The sequence below is a fragment of the Eptatretus burgeri genome, chromosome 14 (genome assembly GCF_056783735.1).
Source record: "Eptatretus burgeri isolate ZD-2024b chromosome 14, Ebu_testis_v1, whole genome shotgun sequence".
Taxonomy (NCBI): Eukaryota; Metazoa; Chordata; class Myxini; order Myxiniformes; family Myxinidae; genus Eptatretus; species Eptatretus burgeri.
In genome coordinates, this window is record NC_140974.1 from 32,670,693 (window position 1) to 32,694,217 (window position 23,525).

Genomic DNA, 23,525 nt, shown 5'->3' on the forward strand with positions numbered 1-23,525 from the left:
ATCGAAATAATCAGCGGAAAAAACAACATGGTCCGAAAAATGGTCTTTGTTTGAACACCAAGTCGGAAATGTAAATCAAGGGAATCTTAGTCCCAAAATAACCTTGTAATGAGTTATATCAGAACTTACGAACCCTTAATATAATCCCAAGCTGAGATTGAGATCTCATGTTCAACTTGACATTCAAGGAAGGAGTGAAGATGGGGGATACTGATTAATGAACAAGTTAAACCACACATGTTATTGATGTTACATGGACAAACCAAGTAACATCAATAGTTGGTTTAGGGAGTGTGGGATGAGGGGTGAGAAACAGAAGGATGGTGGCAGAGAGTAAGGAGGGAGGGGGAGGGATGAGTGGGGACAGAAGGGAAACAAATTTGGGAGAGATGAGTAAGGGAATGGAAGGAGTGCATGTGGAGCATGTTAAGGGTGGGAGGTGAGGGGTGGGTTGTTGGCTCAGTCAAGATTTCCACCGTATTTGTGTACGTAACAAACAGATGGCGTCAGTCTGAGCAAGGAATCATTTTGAATGGAGAATAACAAGGCAACCAAGAAAATTAAGAAAACAATATGAATGCCACAGTAAATGGCTCACACAGGAGTTTCAGAACTGCCATAATCAGAATAAAATAAAACAATAAATAGAAATCATGATTTAAAAAAAAAAATAATAAAATCAACATGGCATCAGCACTGTAGGAACACATGTGGAAGTAACACAGTATCACAAAATATTATGAAACAAATTTTTCATCATCAGGTATATTTAAGTGGTTGTGCAAGTGAAGGGGAGAACACAAGATTAAAAATATATAATAAAATAAATAAATATAAAGGTAAACCAATGTGATGGTGAAAGACATGATTGTAACTCATGGTTGGAGGTCAAGGATCTCCAGTAAGACTGGCTCGAAGAGTCTTACCTGATGTTAAGATAAGTGAGGGAGCGAAGATTTACAACATGGTCTGGCATTGTGCGGATGCAGTTGTGATAAAGCTCCAGGGATTCCAAGCAAACCAGTTGGCACACTTCGAGTGCAACTTCGTTCACACGGTTCTTCGATAGGTCTGTAAACAGAGAAAAAAATTGGGCAAAAAAAAAAAAACGGGTTTAAAAAGTGCATTCTAGCAATCACCACCCCACACAACCGGGGAGCACGCCAGGCAGCTGGCCGGACAGCCGGAAAATATAAAGAAAGGAACATCGATTACGTATTTGGATCAAACGTTTGGACACAAGCGAAATTTCATTTAAAAAGAAAAATAGAATTTGACGCGAAGGCGTCAATGGATATGCAACCACCCACATTAGGTGTCAACCCACTGTTATGTTTGATCTCAATTAAAGATTACGTGAAAAACTAAAAGTCACATGAGAAAAAAAAAAAAAAAAAACCAAGAGATGCTTCTAACTTGAGTTATGATCCGCAAAATATTTCTAAAGGCCACATGACGTTTGGCCTGTTAATATAAAGCCAAAATCGAATCAGTTCATCATTGGCTCCCCATGAACACTTGGGCAAAGTTTGGTTGTAATCCCTTCAGCGATTCACAAGTTATTGCAGTAAAGGAAATCAGCTCCACACACGTACGGACGGACAGACAACTCAAATGTGAAGACTGTATAAAGACGATCATGAAGATGTCCCTTTAGAGATTACTGATGAAAATGGAAATTATAAAACAAAACACGACAAGCTGAAGAGTTTTGTGTGAATGGTCCCCTCAGAGGAGACACAAACATGACCCTCTCTTTGGAAAACAGATCAAGTGACCTTACACTTCGCGAGTTATTACATCAACAGTTTGCGTTTCAACGCAGTACTCGTTACGATTCGGTGTCGATTGAAAGCATCCAACAACCTGGGCTTCCGGTGTACCATTACAGGTTGAATCTTCACCGAATACACTCACAATGACCATCGTTCAGGAAATCTTCATAGGCCACAATTGATATGCAAGAAAGAATACCATGAGTATCTGCAGGAAAAAAAAAATTTCCATTCTGGACAGCAGCCATATTACCACAACTCTAATTTTGGAAGTTTTGGCTTGTTGTCTTAACCTTAACGGTCAGCATCACATTTCACATAGAGAGAATACTTCGAGGAATATTTCCAAAACTACGACTGTATCTAGAAACTCACATTTCATGTTCTGCTTGTTCTTTGTATAGAGAGCTCACAACTGTGTATTTTTCATGCTCATTCTATCCATCATTCACACTTGTGATCTCTTCTACCCAAATTATCCCATTTTCCAGGTGATTGTGACCCCCCCCCCCCCATTCACTCTTTGTTTGTCAGTTGTCAGTTGGTTTCTTCCTTTTCTGTTTCATCCCTGTCTTCTACTTCCCCCATCTACTTCTACTTTCTGGGTTTCATTCAGGTTGTGCGAAGTTTGTTCACCTCCACATGTCCTTCTACCCTCCCATGAATCGCACTCTGACGTCCACTCTGATGTTAACTTCTAACACCATCATACCTGTGAAGCACCAACCAAACTGTTTACAGTCGGATCAGGAATCAAACCCAAGCCAGATACCTCAAAGGTGAGTGTGCTGACATTGCACCAACCTGTCAGTTATAAAGGCCATCATGAATGCACAAACTCAACGTGGATTCCATTCAATCAACTTTATGTGGAGCTTCGAGCAAAAAATTAAATCCTTCATCAGCTGTCACATTGACGTTCGAAGCAATGTGTGTGCGTGCATGCGTACATGCGTGCGTGTGTATGTGTCACTGTGCGTGCGTGTGCGTGTCAGTGTGTCATTGTGGGAATTCCCTTCGTATGCATGCAGAGTAAAAATTGGGTGTTTGGGTGAATTAAAACAACCATGTGGAAGATAATTAATGGCCTTGTTTAATTATGTCCATCAGGTGCTTCCTCAGACACCTCGCTCTCGATGGGGACTGCAGCCGCCATGTTTTTGTTTGGCCTGTTCAACCATGCGTTAACTTGGAACAGGCCCAAACGATTTCTTAAGGATAAAGTTTGTTAACCTCCGCCATCGAAGATGGATGGAGTTTACTGTTTTCACCCCTGTTTGTTTGTTACTTACGAAATCTAAAGATTTTGTAAGTATATTGATGCCTTCCATTTCTGTTTGTTATTACTTACGAAATCTAAAGATTTCGTAAGTATATTGATGCCTTCCGTTTCTGTTTGTTTGTTTGTAGGCACGATAACTCGAGAACGGAAGAAGCTACCAATGTCAAATTACACCACGTGATTCAGGAGGGTGATGGCTAGTGCTGATTAGATTTTGGTCAAAATCGGTCAACGGTCAAGGTCACAGTGAGGTCAAACATTCGATTTTTGATGGTTTGGTACAGAATCATCATAGAAATTTCTGGTTTGCGTCGCTACCTTCTAGAGAGACAGCTTTTATTGGACAAGGTCAGAGGTCAAGTTGATGATTTCGTAAGTACCAGTCTATGACTGCTTGTTTGCTTGTTTGTAGGCACGATAACTCGAGAATGGAAGAAGCTACCAATGTCAAATTACACCACGTGATTCAGGAGGGTGATGTCTCGTGCTGATTAGATTTTGGTCAAGATCGGTCAAAGGTCAAGGTCACAGCAAGGTGAAATATTCGATTTTTGATGGTTTGGTACAGATAACTCGAGAACGGAAGAAGCTACCAATGTCAAATTACACCACGTGATTCAGGAGGGTGGTGGCGAGCGCTGATTAGATTTTGGTCAAAATCGGTCTAAGGTCAAGGTCACAGTGAGGTCAAACATCCAAAACATTCGATTTTTGATTGGTTGGTACAGAATCATCTTAGAAACTTCTGGTTTGCGTCGCTACATTCTCTCGAGACAGCTTTTATTAGACAAGGTCAGTGGTCAAGTTGACGATTTCGTAAGTACCAGTCTATGACTGCTTGTTTGTTTGTTACGAAATCTAAAGATTTCGGAAGTATATTGATGCCTTCCGTTTCTGTTTGTTCGTTTGTTTGTGTTTGTTTGTAGGCACGATAACTCGAGAACGGAAGAAGCTACCAATGTCAAATTACACCACGTGATTCAGGAGGGTGATGGCGAGTGCTGATTAGATTTTGGTCAAAATCGGTCAAAGGTCAAGGTGAGGTCAAATATTCGATTTTTGATGGTTTGGTACAGATAACTCGAGAACGGAAGAAGCTACCAATGTCAAATTACACCACGTGATTCAGGAGGCTGATGGAGAGTGCTGATTAGATTTTGGACGAAATCGGTCAAAGGTCAAGGGCACAGTGAGGTCAAATATTCGATTTTTGATGGTTTGGTACAGATAACTCGAGAACGGAAGAAGCTACCAATGTCAAATTACACCAAGTGATTCAAGAGGGTGATGGCAAGTGCTGATTAGATTTTGGTCAAAATCGGTCAAAGGTCAAGGTCACAGTGAGGTCAAATATTCGATTTTTGATGGTTTGGTACAGATAACTCAAGAACGGAAGAAGCAACCAATGTCAAATTACACCACGTGATTCAGGAGGGTGATGGCTCGTGCTGATTAGATTTTGGTCAAAATCGGTCAAAGGTCAAGGTCACAGCGAGGTCAAACATCCAAAACATTCGTTTTTTGATGGTTTGGTACAGAATCATCGTAGAAACTTCTGGTTTGCGTCGCTACCTTCTCCAGAGACAGCTTTTATTTGACAACGTCAGAGGTCAAGTTGACGATTTCGTAAGTACCAGTCTATGACTGCTTGTTTGTTTGTTTGTTTGTTTGTTTGTTGGCACGATAACTCGAGAACGGAAGAAGCCACCAATGTCAAATTACACCACGTGATTCAGGAGGGTGATGGCTAGTGCTGATTAGATTTTGGTCGAAATTGGTCAAAGGTCAAGGTCACAGTGAGGTCAAATATTCGATTTTTGATGGGTTGGTACAGATAACTCGAGAACGGAAGAAGCTACCAATGTCAAATTACACCACGTGATTCAGGAGGGTGATGGCTCGTGCTGATTCGATTTTGGTCCAAATCGGTCAAAGGTCAAGGTCACAGTGAGGTCAAACATCCAAAACATTCGATTTTTGATGGTTTGGTACAGATAACTCGAGAACGGAAGAAGCTACCAAAGTCAAATTACACCACGTGATTCAGGAGGGTCCTGGCTTGCGCTGATTAGATTTTGGTCACAATCGGTCAAAGGTCAAGGTCACAGTGAGGTCAAACATCCAAAACATTCGATTTTTGATGGTTTGGTACAGAATCATCGTAGAAACTTCTGGATTGCGTTGCTACCTTCTCGAGAGACAGCTTTTATTAGAGAAGGTCAGAGGTCAAGTTGACGATTTCATAAGTACCAGTCTATGACTGCTTGTAACTAACGAAATCTAAAGATTTCGTAAGTATATTGATGACTTCCGTTTCTGTTTGTTTGTAGGCACGATAACTCGAGAACGGAAGAAGCTTCCAATGTCAAATTACACCACGTGATTCAGGAGGGTGATGGATAGTGTTGATTAGATTTTGGTCAAAATCGGTCAAAGGTCAAGGTCACAGTGAGGTCAAATATTCGACTTTTGATGGTTTGGTACAGATAACTCGAGAACAGAAGAAGCAACCAATGTCAAATTACACCACGTAATTCAGGAGGGTGATGGCTCGCGCTGTATAGATTTTGGTCAAAATCGGTCAAAGGTCAAGGTCACAGTGAGGTCAAACATCCAAAACATTCGATTTTTGATGGTTTGGTGCAGAATCATCGTAGAAACTTCTGGTTTGCGTCGCTACCTTCTCTCGAGACAGCTTTTATGAGACAAGGTCAGAGGTCAAGTTGACGATTTTGTAAGTACCAGTCTATGACTGCTTGTTTGTTTGTTTGTTTGTTTGTAGGCACGATAACTCGAGAACAGAAGAAGCTACCAATGTCACATTACACCACGTGATTCAGGAGGGTGATGATTCGTGCTGATTAGATTTTGGTCAAAATCGGTCAAAGGTCAAGGTCACAGCAAGGTCAAATATTCGATTTTTGATGGTTTGGTACAGATAACTCGAGAACGGAAGAAGCTACCAATGTCAAATTACATCCCGTGATTCAGGAGAGTGGTGGCGAGCGCTGATTAGATTTTGGTCAAAATCGGTCAAAGGTCAAGGTCACAGTGAGGTCAAACATCCAAAACATTCGATTTTTGATGGTTTCGTACAGAATCATCTTAGAAACTTCTGGTTTGCGTCGCATCGTTCTCTTGAGACAGCTTTTATTAGACAAGGTCAGTGGTCAAGTTGACGATTTCGTAAGTACCAGTCTTTGACTGCTTATTTGTTTGTTTATTTGTTTGTGGGCACGATAACTCGAGAACGGAAGAAGCTACCAATGTCAAATTACACCCCGTGATTCAGGAGAGTGGTGGCGAGCGCTGATTAGATTTTGGTCAAAATCAGTCAAAGCTCAAGGTCACAGTGAGGTCAAACATCCAAAACATTCGATTTTTGATGGTTTCGTACAGAATCATCTTAGAAACTTCTGGTTTGCATCGCATCGTTCTCTTGAGACAGCTTTTATTAGACAAGGTCAGTGGTCAAGTTGACGATTTCGTAAGTACCAGTCTTTGACTGCTTGTTTGTTTGTTTGTGGGCACGATAACTCGAGAACGGAAGAAGCTACCAATGTCAAATTACACCAGGTGATTCAGGAGGTTGATGGCGAGTGCTGATTCGATTTTGGTCAAAATCGGTCAAAGGTCAAGGTCACAGTGAGGTCAAACATAATTCTGTAAATTCACATGGAGAAAGAGTATTTTTGCTTCGCTCGATGTTACGAGTTCGTTTTAACTTCGCTTTTAATTTTGTCTTCGGTTTTTGCGATCGCTTGGGACGCTTAAAACTCGGTTGTCGAAATTGTGGCAAAAAAAAAATCGAATGTTTTGGAGACGTTTTAAGATTGTATAAAAAAATATTTCACTCGACGCGTCACGGGTCATCCCATGATGCAGTGCGCTCGAGCAGACGTGTCGTTCAGTTACGTTAAGGCATAATTGCGTGGAGAAATGGAGATTTTTGCTTCGGTCGACGTTGCGATTTTTTGATGGTTTGATACAGAATCATCGTTGAAACTTCTGGTTTGCGTCGCTACCTTCTCGAGAGACAGCTTTTATTAGACAAGGTCAGAGATCAAGTTGACGATTTCGTAAGTACCAGTCTATGACTGCTTGTTTGTTTGTAGGCACGATAACTCGAGAACGGAAGAAGCTACCAATGTCAAATTATACCACATGATTCAGGAGCATGATGGCTGGTGCTGATTAGATTTTGGTCAAAATTGGTCAAAGGTCAAGGTCACAGTGAAGTCAAACGTAATTCCGTAAATTAATGTGGAGAAATGGAGTATTTTTGCTTCGCTCGACGTTACGAGTTCGTTTTAACTTCGATTTTAATTTTGTCTTCGGTTTTTGCGATCGCTTGGGACGCTTAAAACTCCGTTGTCGAAATTCTGGTAAAAATCGGATGTTTTGGAGACGTTTTAAGATTGTATAAAAAATATTTCACTCGACGCGTCACGGGTCGTCCCATAATGCAGTGCGCTCGAGCAGACGCGTCGTTGAGTTGCGTTAAGGTTTTGCGTGTGCGCGCTGATGGTGTTTTCGATAAAGATGGTGTTTAAAATCATTTTTTTATCCCAATAACGGTTATCGTCGCATGCCTGACTCGCTAAGCCGTCGGATTATGAAAAGATTGTTGGTGGATGGCCGAATATTACGGTTTTGTGACTTTGATAAAATAATATTAAATAAATGTGTGGAGAAATGGAGATTTTTGCTTCGCTCGACGTTACGATTTTTGATGGTTTGATACAGAATCATCGTAGAAACTTCTGCTTTGTGTCGCTACCTTCTCCAGACACAGCTTTTATTAAACAAGGTTAGAGGTCAAGTTGACGATTTCATAAGTTCCAGTCTATGACTGCTTGTTTATTACTTACGAAATCTAAAGATTTCGTAAGTATATTGATGCCTTCCGTTTCTGTTTGTTTGTTTGTTTGTAGGCACGATAACTCGAGAATGGAAGAAGCTACCAATGTCAAGTTACACCACGTGATTCAGGAGGGTGATTGCTAGTGCTGATTTGATTTTGGTCAAAATCGGTCAAAGGTCAAGGTCACAGTGAGGTCAAACATCCAAAAAATGATAACTCGAGAACGGAAGACGCTACCAATGTCAAACTACACCACGTGATTCAGGAGGTCACATAATATTCAATAATTGCGTGGAGAAATGGAGTATTTTTGCTTCGCTCGACGTGACGAGTTCGTTTTCACTTCGATTTTAATTTTGTCTTTGGTTTTTGCGATCGCTTAGGACGCTTAAAACTCGGTTGTCGAAATTCTGGTAAAAATCGGATGTTTTGGAGACGTTTTAAGATTGCATAAAAAATATTTCACTCGCGCGTCACGGGTCGTCACGTGGTGCAGTGCACTTGAGCAGAGGCGGCGTTGATCACGTAAAGGTTTTGCGTGTGCGCGCTGACGGTGTTTTCGATAAAGATGGTGTTTAAAAGTCATTTGTTATCCCAATAAAGATTATCGTCGCATGCCTGACTCGCTTAGCCGTCGGATTGTGGAAAGATTGTTGGTGGATGGCCGAATATTACGGTTTTGTGACTTTGATAAAATAATATAAAATAATTGCGTGGAGTAATGGAGATTTTTGCTTCGTTCGACATTACGATTTTTTTATGGTTTGGTACAGAATCATCGTAGAAACTTCTGGTTTGCGTCGCTACCTTCTCGAGAGACAGCTTTTATTCGACAAAGTCAGAGGTTATGTTGACAATTTCGTAGGTACCAGTCCATGACTGCTTGTTTGTTTGTTTATGAACAGTATTACGGAAAAACTTCGACAGATTTCGATGAAACTTGGTGGGGGGGATCATGCCATTACATTTTGGTCTATGTGGTCATTTTGGTCATTTTGGTCTATGATCATGCCGTATGGTCCAAGGATCATGCCATTACATTTTAGACTATGTAAAACCCCCCCCCCTTGTCCAAAAAAAATTGTTGGAGAATTTTTTTTTTCATTTCTTCATGTTTTAAGTGATTTCCAACCCCCCCCAAAAAAAATTGTTGCGAAAAAAAAGTTTTTTTTTTGCATTTCTACATGTTTTAAGTGATTTCCAACACCCCCCCCCCAAAAAAAAATGTTGGAGAAAAAGAACTATAACTCTTTCAGCACAGTTGACATCATATTTAATGAATAAGATACAAGGTTCACTTGAGTGACCCAGCAGTATTGGCGGCGGAGGTTTTGCACTCTCCCGAGTGCTCCCCCTCTAGTTTTGGCATGTTTTTTTGTTGGAAATCACTTATAACATATAGAAATGCAAAAAATTCGAAATTTTGTTGAAAAAAAATTTGCAAATTTATTTTTTCTCTAACATTTTTTTTGGGGGCGGGGGGGGTGGAAATCACTTAAAACATGTAGAAATGAAAAAAAAACAAAGAAATCGAAATTTTGTTGAAAAAAAAGTTGCAAAATTTTTTTTCTCTCACAATTTTTTTTTTTTGGGGGGGGGGGGTTGGAAATCACTTAAAACATGAAGAAATACAAAAAAAAAAATTCAAATATTTTTTAGAATTCGTCGCCATGGCGGCCATATTGGATTTTGGACCAAGTCCAAAATCGAATAGCATGATCCTTGGATCAGACCTAACCCCCCCCACCAAGTTTCGTCGAAATCCGTCGGAGTTTTTCCGTAATACTGTTCACAAACAAACAAACAGACAAACAAACAAGCAGTCATAGACTGGTACTTTCGAAATCATCAACTTGACCTCTGACCTTGTCTAATAAAAGCTGTCTCTTGAGAAGGTCGTGACGCAAACCAGAAGTTTCTATGATGATTCTGTCCCAAACCATCAAAAAATCGAATGTTTTGGATGTTTGACCTCACTGTGACCTTGACCTTTGACCGATTTTGACCAAAATCTAATCAGCGCTAGCCACCACCCTCCTGAATCACGTGGTGTAATTTGACATTGGTAGCTTCTTCCATTCTCGAGTTATCTGTACCAAACCATCAAAAATCGAATATTTGACCTCATTGTGACCTTGACCTTTGACCGATTTTGACCAAAATCTAATCGGCGCAAGTCACCACCCTCCTGAATAACGTGGTGTAATTTGATATTGGTACCTTCTTCCGTTCTCGAGTTATCATTTTTTGGATGTTTGACCTCACTATGACCTTGACCTTTGACCGATTTTGACCAAATTCTAATCAGCGCAAGCCATCACCCTCCTGAATCATGTGGTGTAATTTGACATTGGTAGCTTCTTCCGTTCTCGAATTATCGTGCCTCCAAACAAACAAACAAACAGAAACGGAAGTCATCAATATACTTATGAAATCTTTAGATTTCGTAAGTAACAAGCAGTCATAGACTGGTACTTACAAAATCGTCAACTTGACCTCTGACCTTGTCTAAAAAAAAGCTGTCTCTCGAGAAGGTCGCGACGCAAACCAGAAGTTTCCACGGTGATTCTGTACCAAACCATCAAAAATCGTAACGTCGACCGACGCAAAAATCTCCATTTCTCCACGCAATTATTTTATCAAAGTCACAAAACCGTAATATTCGGCCATCCACCAACAATCTTTACATAATCCGACGGCTTCGTGAGTCAGGCATGCGACGATAATCTTTATTGGGATAAAAATGGCTTTAAACACCATCTTTATCGAAAACACCGTCAGCGCGCACACGAAAAAAACTTTACGTGGTCAACGCCACCTCTGCTCAAGTGCACTGCACCACGTGATGACCCGTTACGCGTGAGTGAAATATTTTTTATACAATCTTAAAACGTCTCCAAAACATCCGATTTTTACCAGAATTTCGACAACCGAGTTTTAAGCATCCTAAGCGAGTGACAAAAACCGAAGACAAGATTAAAATCGAAGTTAAAACGAACTCGTAACGTCGAGCGAAGGAAAAATCTCAATTTCTCCACGCAATTATTCAATATTATATTATCAGTCACAAAACCGTAATATTCGGCCATCCACCAACAATCTTTACATGGTCCGACGGCTCAGCGAGTCAGGCACGCGACGATAACCATTATTGAGATAAAAAATGACTTTTAAAGACCATCTTTTTCGAAAACACCTTCAGTGCGCACACGCAAAACCTTTACGTGGGTCAACGATGCGTCTGCTTGAGCGCACTGCATCATGGGACGACCCGTGGCGCGTCGAGTGAAATATTTTTTATTCAATCTTAAAACGTCTCCAAAACATCCGATTTTTACCAGAATTTGGACAACCGAGTTTTAAGCGTCCTCAGCGATCGCAAAAACCGAAGACAAAATTAAAATACAAGTTAAAACGAACTCGTAACGTCGGGCGAAGCAAAAATACTCCATTTCTCCATATTAATTTACGGAATTATGTTTGAACTCACTGTGACCTTGACCTTTGACCGATTTTGACCAAAATCTAATCAGTGCGAGCCATCACCCTCCTGAATCACGTGGTGTAATTTGACATTGGTAGCTTCATCCGTTCTCAAGTTATCGTGCCTACAAACAAACAAACAAACAAACAGTCATAGACTGGTACTTACGAAATCGTCAACTTGACCTCTGACCTTGTCTAATAAAAACATGAATCAGTCAGAAGCCCAAGGGGAGCTTGAATTCTGAATTCATTGTGGTCTACCGATTTTGCACTGTGGTTTGCAGATAATGAGTCCCAGACAAAAACTAGATTTCTTATAAAAATTCCATTTTTTTGTTTTTATTTTTAAAAAAGTGATTCAGTACCAGCAGGATATGCCAGATAATCGGTGTATTACTTTTCAGAAGAATCTGATAAAAGACTTATTATATATATATATATATATATATATATATATATATATATATATATATATATATATATATATATATATATATATCAGTTATTCATCGCTGTTCCAGAATTTCGACAACCGAGTTTTAAGCATCCTGAGCAATCGCAAAAACCGAAGACAAAATTAAAATCGAAGTTAAAACGAACTCGTAACGTCGAGCGAAGCAAAAAATCTCCATTTCTCCACGCAAAACCTTAATGTCACTCAACGAAGCATCTGCTCGAGCGAAGCATCAAAGGAATAAAGACTTTTTTGCAAAAGAATTGTGGAACTTGGCCATAAAATAGCAAACTGTGTCATGCTTTCAGTAAAACACAAAATTTGATGCAGAGCGAATGAAACATTGAATGAACTAGAAGGGCACTCAGTGGAGCATATACCTCCGCCTCGCAATGTCTAATCCACGACAATATATCGGGCCCAATTCATTTTTGAAATATCATGCTGTCATGCTATATCGTTTTTGGCCCGATCTCTCAATGGTGAAGAATCACTTAAAAAAATAAATAATTCTCGTATCCAGATCCAGATTCGCATCTTCACCAAAATCGAATCAATTCGTCCTTGACACAAACCGAACCTGCCCACCAAGTTTTGTCTGAATCCATCCACAACTTTTTGAGATATTGTGCTATATATTAGTTTAGCCTTTTCAATGGTGAAGAATCACTTAAAAACCACAATGGCACTCAGAAGAGCACATACCTCCGCCCCGTAATGCCCGATCCACGAGAACATATCTGGCCCAATACAATTTTGAAATATCATGCAATTATATATTTTTGAGCCCTTTCTCAATAGTGAAGAATCACTTTAAAAACTCTAGTAGTGGGATCCAGATCTTCACCGAAATATAAAGTTTGTCCTTTTCACACACCCAACCTGTCCACAAAATTTCATCCGGATCCATCCACAACTTTTTGAGATATCCTGTCCACAGACAGACAAAAAGGGGTGAAAACATAACCTCCTTCACCTTCGGTGGCGGAGGTAAAAACATCCATGCACACTGCACAAGAAGAACTGAACAATCACCGAAGATAGCTCTTGTTCATTTAATTTGCGACATTCACTCTCAGATAAGCTTTTGCACACAAGAGGGCAAAATGAAACACCGAATATTTATATGAGCAAGTCAAGGTTGTAAAAAAGGTCATGCACGCTGAATTTGAGAAACAGGACAAATGAAAAGGAAGGAAAAAAAAAAATTAAAAAAAAACTCCAACAAGACAGAGCACTTAATAATGCAGAACCTCAATGGGGTGTCATATGGATCACTGTACAGGTGAGACAATCTATATCGCAGGAGAACTCCGTTCAAAAACACACACGGATTACAATAGCCTCTCTTGTTCTTTCAGCTAATCGTGTAACATTAGACAAGCAGTGATGATAGCCATCATCAAACATGCAAGAACCACAGAGCAAGAAAGTAATATAAAAATCAGACACCGCAAAGTCACAACGAGGTTCAATGGCCTTAGTCAGGAACTACCAAAGGTAAAGGCACTCAATTACCAAGTATCCTCCTGGAATGTAGAATTCCATCAATGACAATGGATGCAAACCAAAAACATTTTTGAACAGTTCGGGGGCTAATGCTGCAAACCGGGGAGAGATAGAAAAGGGGAAGGAAGGAGAGGGAGGGACCCTGAGGATGTTTTACTCATTTAAAGAGATGCATGTCCATTCCTCGAGAGTGCAGCCGTTTTCAGGTCGAAATACAATTAGCTTTCACCCTGTTCACCGAATCATCAGCAACGTCTCGAATCGTAATAAACGGTACAAAGGTAAGTTCTGTTTGGCGAGACATAGGGAAAAGCAATCAGCACAAAACCAGTTTATTTATTTTGGAACGTCAAATCAATTAATTACATCTATAAAAAGAAACCTTTTTTTTACAAGAACTCGAGCGAAAGATCACTCCAAAGCCTGCAGGTACTTCCTCGGAATGTAGCACAGCAGCAGGTTCTGCTGAGCATTCAACCTTCACAACACCACTCACAAGCACAGAACCCCTTTCGTGTGCTCAGTGTGATGAACATGCCCGTATTGGAGGTGAGGAGCGGCCGAGAATAGCAATAAACCACAGCTGGCCTCCTTGAACACGGCGAGAGCACAACGGAGGAGAAATACTAAATACGATAAATATTTATGAAATCCAAGCTTATGCACAAAGCCACATCTTCCGAAATTAAAACACAAAACGGACCAATAATTATGAGGCATGATGAGAGAACCTCGGTCAGGAAATAATCGACATCAAATAAAAATTGTGGCCTAGTCACTAGTTGGATCCATGCACTACATGCAGGAAGATGTGATACCATACCTGCTCAACCAGCAGGTGTGCAGATTAGGGGCAGTAGAAGAAATTCCCAGCTGGCCGGGCCTGTTTGGGCAACGCTCATGCAAGACACGAGCAAGAATGGAAGGTTGGAAGACCAAGTGGGAGAGAGAGAGAGAGAGAGAGAGAGAGAGAGAGAGAGAGAGAGAGAGAGAGAGAGAGAGAGAGAGAGAGAGAGAGAGAGAGAGAGAGAGAGAGAGAGAGAGAGAGAGAGAGAGAGAGAGAGAGAGAGAGAGAGAGAGAGAGAGAGAGAGAGAGAGAGAGAGAGAGAGAGAGAGAGAGAGAGAGAGAGAGAGAGAGAGAGAGAGAGAGAGAGAGAGAGAGAGAGAGAGAAAAAGACAAAGAAAAAGAGAGACAGAGAAAAAGACAGGGAAAGGGAAAGGGAAAGGGAAAGAGAAGAGACAAAGAAAAAGAGAGAGAAGAGACAAAAAAAGAGAGAGAAGAGACAGAGAGACAGAGAAAGAAAAGAGAGAAGAGACAGAGAGACAGAGAGAGACAAAGAAAGAAAAGAGAGAAGAGACAGAGAGACAGAGAGAGGAGAGAGAGGAGAGAGAGGAGAGAGAGAGAGGAGAGAGAGAGGAGAGAGAGGAGAGAGAGAGAGAGAGAGAGAGAGAGAGAGAGAGAGAGAGAGAGAGAGAGAGAGAGAGAGAGAGAGAGAGAGAGAGAGAGAGAGAGAGAGAGAGACAAAGAAAAGAGAGAGAAAGAGACAAAGAAAAAGAGAGAGAAAAAGACAAAGAAAGAGAGAGAAAAGACAAAGAAAAAGAGAGAGAAAAAGACAAAGAAAAGAGAGAGAAAAAGACAAAGAAAAAGAGAGAGAAAAAGACAAAGACAAAGAGAGAGAAAAAAAGAGAGAAAGACAAAAGAGAAAGACAAAAGACAAAAGACAAAAGACAAAGACAAAGACAAAGACAAAGACAAAGACAAAGACAAAGACAAAGACAAAGACAAAGACAAAGACAAAGACAAAGACAAAGACAAAGACAAAGACAAAAGACAAAAGACAAAAGACAAAAGACAAAGACAAAGACAAAGACAAAGACAAAGACAAAGACAAAGACAAAGACAAAGACAAAGAGAAAGACAAAGAGAAAGACAAAGAGAAAGACAAAGAGAAAGACAAAGAGAAAGACAAAGAGAAAGACAAAGAGAAAGACAAAGAGAAAGACAAAGAGAAAGACAAAGAGAAAGACAAAGAAAGAGAGAGAGAGAAAAAGAGAGAGCGAGCGAGCGAGCGAGAGAGCGAGAGAGCGAGCGAGCGAGCGAGCGAGAGAGCGAGAGAGCGAGAGAGCGAGAGAGCGAGAGAGCGAGAGATAGAGAGATAGAGACCATAGTTTGTGGGGAAACAATACATGATGTGCCAAAAATAAGTGTCACTCCAATGCAAAAAAAAGAAGAAAAAAAAAGGTGATTTCAAAGGAAAAGCAATGTTGCATGGGTATATCTTACCATTGTGTTGGTACAAAGTGAAAGCATTTCATACATTTTTTTCAGAATACAGAAGGAAGGAGGAGGAAGAACATGTAGAAAGGGTCCAACCCCACTTTTGCTTGCTCCCTCTACGTGTGTCAACTCTAATCTCTTCCCCAACGATGAACAACTACATATTTTAAACGATAAATAAATAAAATCCTCATGGTGGATGCGGTTCCACATCACTTTGCAACAACTATGACTCGAGTTACCACACGTTTACCTCAGGTCCAGAGCGTCCATATCACTGCTCATGACCGGGTGGAATTTCTTAACACCAACACATGATACACAGAATGAGCCTTTGGAAGACCCTGATTGGCATTTGAGAACTTTCACAGGAAACTCCATCACGAAGGCCAAAGTTGGAAGCAAGAAACAATCCACTCCATTGTTTGACCTCCAGATGCCTAATTTGCACAACGGACGTCCGCAAATGGCACCGGGCCCTCATTGTGAGGACGTTTCATTGGAGGGGGAAAAGGCTTCAAACTCAATTTAAATTATGTCATCATCAAAAAGCCAAAAGCTATTCACTTCCCTCATGAGGATCTGTGATGCAAGAAATTATTCAAACAAGAATCTAGAGACAAAGAAATGATAAATTAGAAGGGCACTCTGTTGAGCACATCCCTCCACCACGTAATGCCTGATCCAAGAGAACATATCAGGTCCAACACATTTTTTAAATATCATGCTGCACAGCACTATATCGTTTTTGGCCCAATCTCCACAATGGTGAAGAATCACTTTAAATATTAAATAATTCTCGTGTCCAGATCCAGATTCGCATCTTCACTAAAATCGAATCAATTCGTCCTTGACACACACCCAACCTGTCCACCAAGTTTCGTCCGAATCCGAGCACAACTTTTTGAGATAACGTGCTATATATCGTTTTTGGTCCTATCTTTCAATGGTGAAGAATCACTTTTAAAAATAAGTTGCCTGATCCGGATATTCACCAAAATCTAATCAGTTCATTCTTTTCACACACCCTACCCTGTCCACAAAATTTCATCCGGATCCGTCCACAACTTTTTGAGATACCCTGTACACAGACAAACAGACAGGTACAGCCAGAAAGGGGTGAAAACAACCTCCTTCACCTTCGGTGGCAGAGGTAACAATAAGGGCATTCGGTAGCGCGTACATCTCCGCCAAGCAATGCCTGCTCCACGAGATTATATCTGGCCCAATACATTTTTGAGATACCGTGCTATATATCGTTTTTGGCCCGATCTCTCAATGGTGAAGAATCACTTAAAAAAAAATTAAATTCTCCTGTCCAGAGCTTCACCAAAATCGAATCAATTCGTCCTTGCCACATACACGTACGTGTCCACCAAGTTTTATCCGAATACGTCCACAACTTTTTGAGATATCGTGCTGTATATCGTTTTCGCCAAATCTCTCAATGGAGAAGAATCACTTAAAAATTCTAGTAGTTGAATCCGGATCCGGATCTTCACCAAAGTCTAATCAGGTCGTCCTTGTCAGACACCGAACCCGTCCACAATTTAATCCGAATCCGTCCACAACTTTTTGAGATATTCTGTACACAGAGAGGGGTGAAAACAACCTTCACCTTCGGTGGCGGAAGTAATAATAAACAAACAACAAAAAAAAGATTATTGTTCTCACACTTCAATGTTTAAGCATTCCTCCATTCTGGAGAAACGGCTTGGTTCCATCCTTGCAGAAAACCGCGACATCCTCCCCAACCACCACCCCACTCATGGGGCATCCCAAACACTTTCACCAGAGAATCCTCCCATCCCACCCCTGCCCCTACCACTGCACACCAGAGCATCCTCCGCTCAACCCCCACCCCTCCCTCCCAACTTCATGGGAAATACCAAACCATATTACATTGGCACGAACAAACACCTTTTCCAAGTGCTGACGCTAGTGGTAAAAATGATATAAAACCAACACGAGCAATCATTATCGATTTAATCATCAACTTGCTGACACACCTGCCAATTACAGGTGATGGGATGGACTGGCATTCGATCGGATTGGAGAGCCATAGAACACCGACAATCCCAGAAGGACGAATATACGGAGATGACTGCAACAATAACCTTATGACGGTTGGACTCAAAGCGTCCATAGAGATGAAGGCTCATGGAAGAGCCGAGTAATACCTCAATTCGACTCATTAAATATTTTGAGATGAAAGAAACGTATCAATGGGGAATCGATAATCCCAATCACCTCCCACAACCCCATTGTGGGGATCGAGTCAAGGACCAGATTCGTTCTTCAAAACAATTCAAGGATCTAAGAACGATCACTTAACTCATCTCGTCGATGCAACAACTACACGAACAATAAGCAAGTCACTCTCGGGTAGCGATTAGTGGGAAAGGTTTGGCACGTCGATAACCCAGAAACCAAAATGTTCGTTACCGACGGGATGAGTTGAAAACGCACTCGCTTCCACAACCTGGAACAAGAATGGGGTGAGAATTACATGCGAGTTCAACCACAGAGGGGGTATCAATGAAACATCGAAACCATCGCTACAGGAACCGCTTGTTGTAAAGATGTTAAAACGATACAAGCCCAAGAGAAGGAACCACAAACCACAAACCACGACCACTTCTTCATGTAACCAAAAATTGGGAAGTGAGCCCGTTATCTTATTTATAACTACATAGCATATTGACGTGTAAATGACAATGCATGGAAGATGATGTTAAAATAAAAAAATGTAAAAGGTTACACTGGAGGGTGAAAGGTTCATGATACACAACTCGGCTTTACAAAGGAATAAGGACAATAGGAGGGTAATCAAGCACAAATAAAAAGAAACGGAGGACAAAGCAAGAGATAGATCAACTCGAACTGAGACAGAGTACGTTCGCATCAACTGAGACAGACAGAGTACGTTCACATCTACTGAGACAGAGACAGAGAACGTTCGCATCAACTGAGACAGACAGAGTACGTTCACATCTACTGAGACAGACAGAGTACGTTCACATCTACTGAGACAGAGACAGAGAACGTTCGCATCAACTGAGACAGACAGAGTACGTTCGCATCTACTGAGACAGACAGAGTACGTTCGCATCTACTGAGACAGAGACAGAGTACGTTCGCATCAACTGAGACAGAGACAGAGAGAGTACGTTCGCATCTACTGAGACAGAGACAGAGAACGTTCGCATCTACTGAGACAGAGACAGAGAACGTTCGCATCTACTGAGACAGAGACAGAGAACGTTCGCATCAACTGAGACAGCGACAGAGAACGTTCGCATCAACTGAGACAGAGAGAGACAGAGACAGAGTACGTTCGCATCTACTGAGACAGAGACAGAGAACGTTCGCATCTACTGAGACAGAGACAGAGAACGTTCGCATCTACTGAGACAGACAGAGTACGTTCGCATCTACTGAGACAGAGACAGAGAACGTTCACATCTACTGAGACAGAGACAGAGAACGTTCGCATCAACTGAGACAGACAGAGTACGTTCGCATCTACTGAGACAGAGACAGAGAACGTTCGCATCAACTGAGACAGAGACAGAGTACGTTCGCATCTACTGAGACAGAGACAGAGAACGTTCGCATCTACTGAGACAGAGACAGAGAACGTTCGTATCTACTGAGACAGAGACAGAGTACGTTCGCATCAACTGAGACAGAGACAGAGAACGTTCGCATCAACTGAGACAGAGACAGAGAACGTTCGCATCAACTGAGACAGAGACAGAGAACGTTTGCATCAACTGAGACAGAGACAGAGAACGTTCGCATCAACTGAGACAGAGACAGAGAAAGTTCGCATCTACTGAGACTGAGACAGAGAACGTTCACATCTACTGAGACAGAGACAGAGAACGTTCGCATCAACTGAGACAGAGACAGAGTACGTTCACATCTACTGAGACTGAGACAGAGAACGTTCGCATCTACTGAGAAAGAGACAGAGTACGTTCGCATCTACTGAGACTGAGACAGAGAACGTTCGCATCTACTGAGATAGAGACAGAGAACGTTCGCATCTACTGAGACTGAGACAGAGAACGTTCGCATCTACTGAGACAGAGACAGAGAACATTCGCATCTACTGAGACTGAGACAGAGAAAGTTCGCATCTACTGAGACAGAGACAGAGAACGTTCGAATCTACTGAGACAGAGACAGAGAACGTTCGCATCAACTGAGACTGAGACTGAGAACGTTCGAATCTACTGAGGCTTTGACAGAGAACGTTCGCATCTACTGAGACAGAGACAGAGAACGTTCGCATCTACTGAGACAGAGACAGAGTACGTTCGCATCTACTGAGACAGAGACAGAGTACGTTCGCATCTACTGAGACAGAGACAGAGTACGTTCGCATCAACTGAGACAGAGACAGAGAACGTTCGCATCAACTGAGACAGAGACAGAGTACGTTCGCATCTACTGAGACTGAGACAGAGAACGTTCGCATCGACTGAGACTGAGACAGACAGAGAACGTTCGCATCGACTGAGACTGAGACAGACAGAGAACGTTCGCATCTACTGAGACTGAGAACGTTCGAATCTACTGAGACAGAGACAGAGAACATTCGCATCTACTGAGACTGAGACAGAGAACGTTCGCAACTACTGAGACTGAGACTGAGAACGTTCGCAACTACTGAGACTGAGACTGAGAACGTTCGAATCTACTGAGACTGAGACAGAGAACGTTCGAATCTACTGAGACTGAGAACGTTCGCATCTACTGAGACTGAGACAGAGAACGTTCGCATCAAGAGACAGAGAACGTTCGCATCTACTGAGACAGAGACAGAGAACGTTCGCATCTACTGAGACTGAGACAGAGAACGTTCGCATCTACTGAGACTGAAACAGAGAACGTTCGCATCTACTGAGACTGAGACAGAGAACGTTCGCATCTACTGAGACTGAGACAGAGAACGTTCGCATCTACTGAGACTGAGACAGAGAACGTTCGCATCTACTGAGACTGAGACAGAGAACGTTCGCATCTACTGAGACTGAGACAGAGAACGTTCGCATCTACTGAGACAGAGACAGAGAACGTTCGCATCTAGAGACAGAGAACGTTCGCATCTACTGAGACAGAGACAGAGAACATTCGCATCTACTGAGACTGAGACAGAGAAAGTTCGCATCTACTGAGACTGAGACAGAGAAAGTTCGCATCTACTGAGACAGAGACAGAGAACGTTCGCATCTACTGAGACTGAGACAGAGAACGTTCGCATCTACTGAGACAGAGACAGAGAACGTTCGCATCTAGAGACAGAGAACGTTCGCATCTACTGAGACAGAGACAGAGAACATTCGCATCTACTGAGACTGAGACAGAGAAAGTTCGCATCTACTGAGACAGAGACAGAGAACGTTCGCATCTACTGAGACAGAGACAGAGAACATTCGCATCTACTGAGACTGAGACAGAGAACGTTCGAATCTACTGAGACTGAGAACGTTCGCATCTACTGAGACTGAGACAGAGAACGTTCGCATCTACTGAGACTGAGACAGAGAACGTTCGCATCTACTGAGACTGAGACAGAGAACGTTCGCATCTACTGAGACTGAGACAGAGAACGTTCGCATCTACTGAGACTGAGACAGAGAACGTTCGCATCTACTGAGACAGAGAACGTTCGCATCTACTGAGACTGAGACAGAGAACGTTCGCATCTACTGAGACTGAGACAGAGAACGTTCGCATCTACTGAGACTGAGACAGAGAACGTTCGCATCTACTGAGACAGAGACAGAGAACGTTCGCATCTAGAGACAGAGAACGTTCGCATCTACTGAGACAGAGACAGAGAACATTCGCATCTACTGAGACTGAGACAGAGAAAGTTCGCATCTACTGAGACTGAGACAGAGAACGTTCGCATCTACTGAGACTGAGACAGAGAACGTTCGCATCTACTGAGACTGAGACAGAGAACGTTCGCATCTACTGAGACAGAGAACGTTCGCATCTACTGAGACTGAGACAGAGAACGTTCGCATCTACTGAGACTGAGACAGAGAACGTTCGCATCTACTGAGACTGAGACAGAGAACGTTCGCATCTACTGAGACAGAGACAGAGAACGTTCGCATCTAGAGACAGAGAACGTTCGCATCTACTGAGACAGAGACAGAGAACATTCGCATCTACTGAGACTGAGACAGAGAAAGTTCGCATCTACTGAGACAGAGACAGAGAACGTTCGCATCTACTGAGACTGAGACAGAGAACGTTCGCATCTACTGAGACAGAGACAGAGAACATTCGCATCTACTGAGACTGAGACAGAGAAAGTTCGCATCTACTGAGACAGAGACAGAGAACATTCGCATCTACTGAGACTGAGACAGAGAACGTTCGCATCTACTGAGACAGAGACAGAGAACATTCGCATCTACTGAGACTGAGACAGAGAAAGTTCGCATCTACTGAGACAGAGACAGAGAACGTTCGAATCTACTGAGACAGAGACAGAGAACGTTCGCATCAACTGAGACTGAGACTGAGAACGTTCGAATCTACTGAGACTTTGACAGAGAACGTTCGCATCTACTGAGACAGAGACAGAGAACGTTCGCATCGACTGAGACAGAGAACGTTCGCATCGACTGAGACAGAGACAGAGAACGTTCGCATCCACTGAGACTGAGACAGAGAACGTTCGCATCTACTGAGACAGAGACAGAGAACGTTCGCATCTACTGAGACAGAGACAGAGAACGTTCGCATCTAGAGACAGAGAACGTTCGCATCTACTGAGACAGAGACAGAGAACATTCGCATCTACTGAGACTGAGACAGAGAAAGTTCGCATCTACTGAGACAGAGACAGAGAACGTTCGCATCTACTGAGACTGAGACAGAGAACGTTCGCATCTACTGAGACAGAGACAGAGAACATTCGCATCTACTGAGACTGAGACAGAGAAAGTTCGCATCTACTGAGACAGAGACAGAGAACATTCGCATCTACTGAGACTGAGACAGAGAACGTTCGCATCTACTGAGACAGAGACAGAGAACATTCGCATCTACTGAGACTGAGACAGAGAAAGTTCGCATCTACTGAGACTGAGACAGAGAACGTTCGCATCTAGAGACAGAGAACGTTCGCATCTACTGAGACAGAGACAGAGAACATTCGCATCTACTGAGACTGAGACAGAGAAAGTTCGCATCTACTGAGACAGAGACAGAGAACGTTCGCATCTACTGAGACAGAGACAGAGAACGTTCGCATCTACTGAGACAGAGACAGAGAACGTTCGCATCGACTGAGACAGAGAACGTTCGCATCGACTGAGACAGAGACAGAGAACGTTCGCATCCACTGAGACTGAGACAGAGAACGTTCGCATCTACTGAGACAGAGACAGAGAACGTTCGCATCTACTGAGACAGAGACAGAGAACGTTCGCATCTAGAGACAGAGAACGTTCGCATCTACTGAGACAGAGACAGAGAACGTTCGCATCTACTGAGACAGAGACAGAGAACGTTCGCATCTACTGAGACAGAGACAGAGAACGTTCGCATCTACTGAGACAGAGACAGAGAACGTTCGCATCTACTGAGACAGAGACAGAGAACGTTCGCATCTAGAGACAGAGAACGTTTGCATCTACTGAGACAGAGACAGAGAACGTTTGCATCTACTGAGACAGAGACAGAGAACGTTCGCATCTACTGAGACAGAGACAGAGAACGTTCGCATCTACTGAGACAGAGACAGAGAACGTTCGCATCTACTGAGACAGAGACAGAGAACGTTCGCATCTACTGAGACAGAGACAGAGACAGAGAACGTTCGCATCTACTGAGACAGAGACAGA

At 42.2% G+C, this 23,525-nt stretch overlaps 2 protein-coding genes across 4 annotated transcripts in view; both read right to left on the reverse strand.

Moving 5' to 3' along the window:
- The window catches only part of LOC147012915 (DISP complex protein LRCH3-like), a 160,822-nt gene that overhangs the window by 135,062 nt on the left and 2,235 nt on the right, over positions 1 to 23,525 (reverse strand). For all 3 annotated transcript variants that reach the window (XM_085854266.1, XM_085854268.1, XM_085854267.1), the window contains exon 2: positions 927 to 1,071. In XM_085854266.1, the coding sequence (XP_085710392.1) occupies positions 927 to 1,071 (145 nt within the window). The remainder of the gene's footprint in view (positions 1 to 926; positions 1,072 to 23,525) is intronic.
- Positions 936 to 23,525, reverse strand: part of MCCC1 (methylcrotonyl-CoA carboxylase subunit 1) — a 109,285-nt gene continuing 86,695 nt past the window's right edge. The window contains exon 20 of the mRNA XM_085854270.1: positions 936 to 1,071. The gene's annotated coding sequence lies outside the window, so the exon portion shown is untranslated. The remainder of the gene's footprint in view (positions 1,072 to 23,525) is intronic.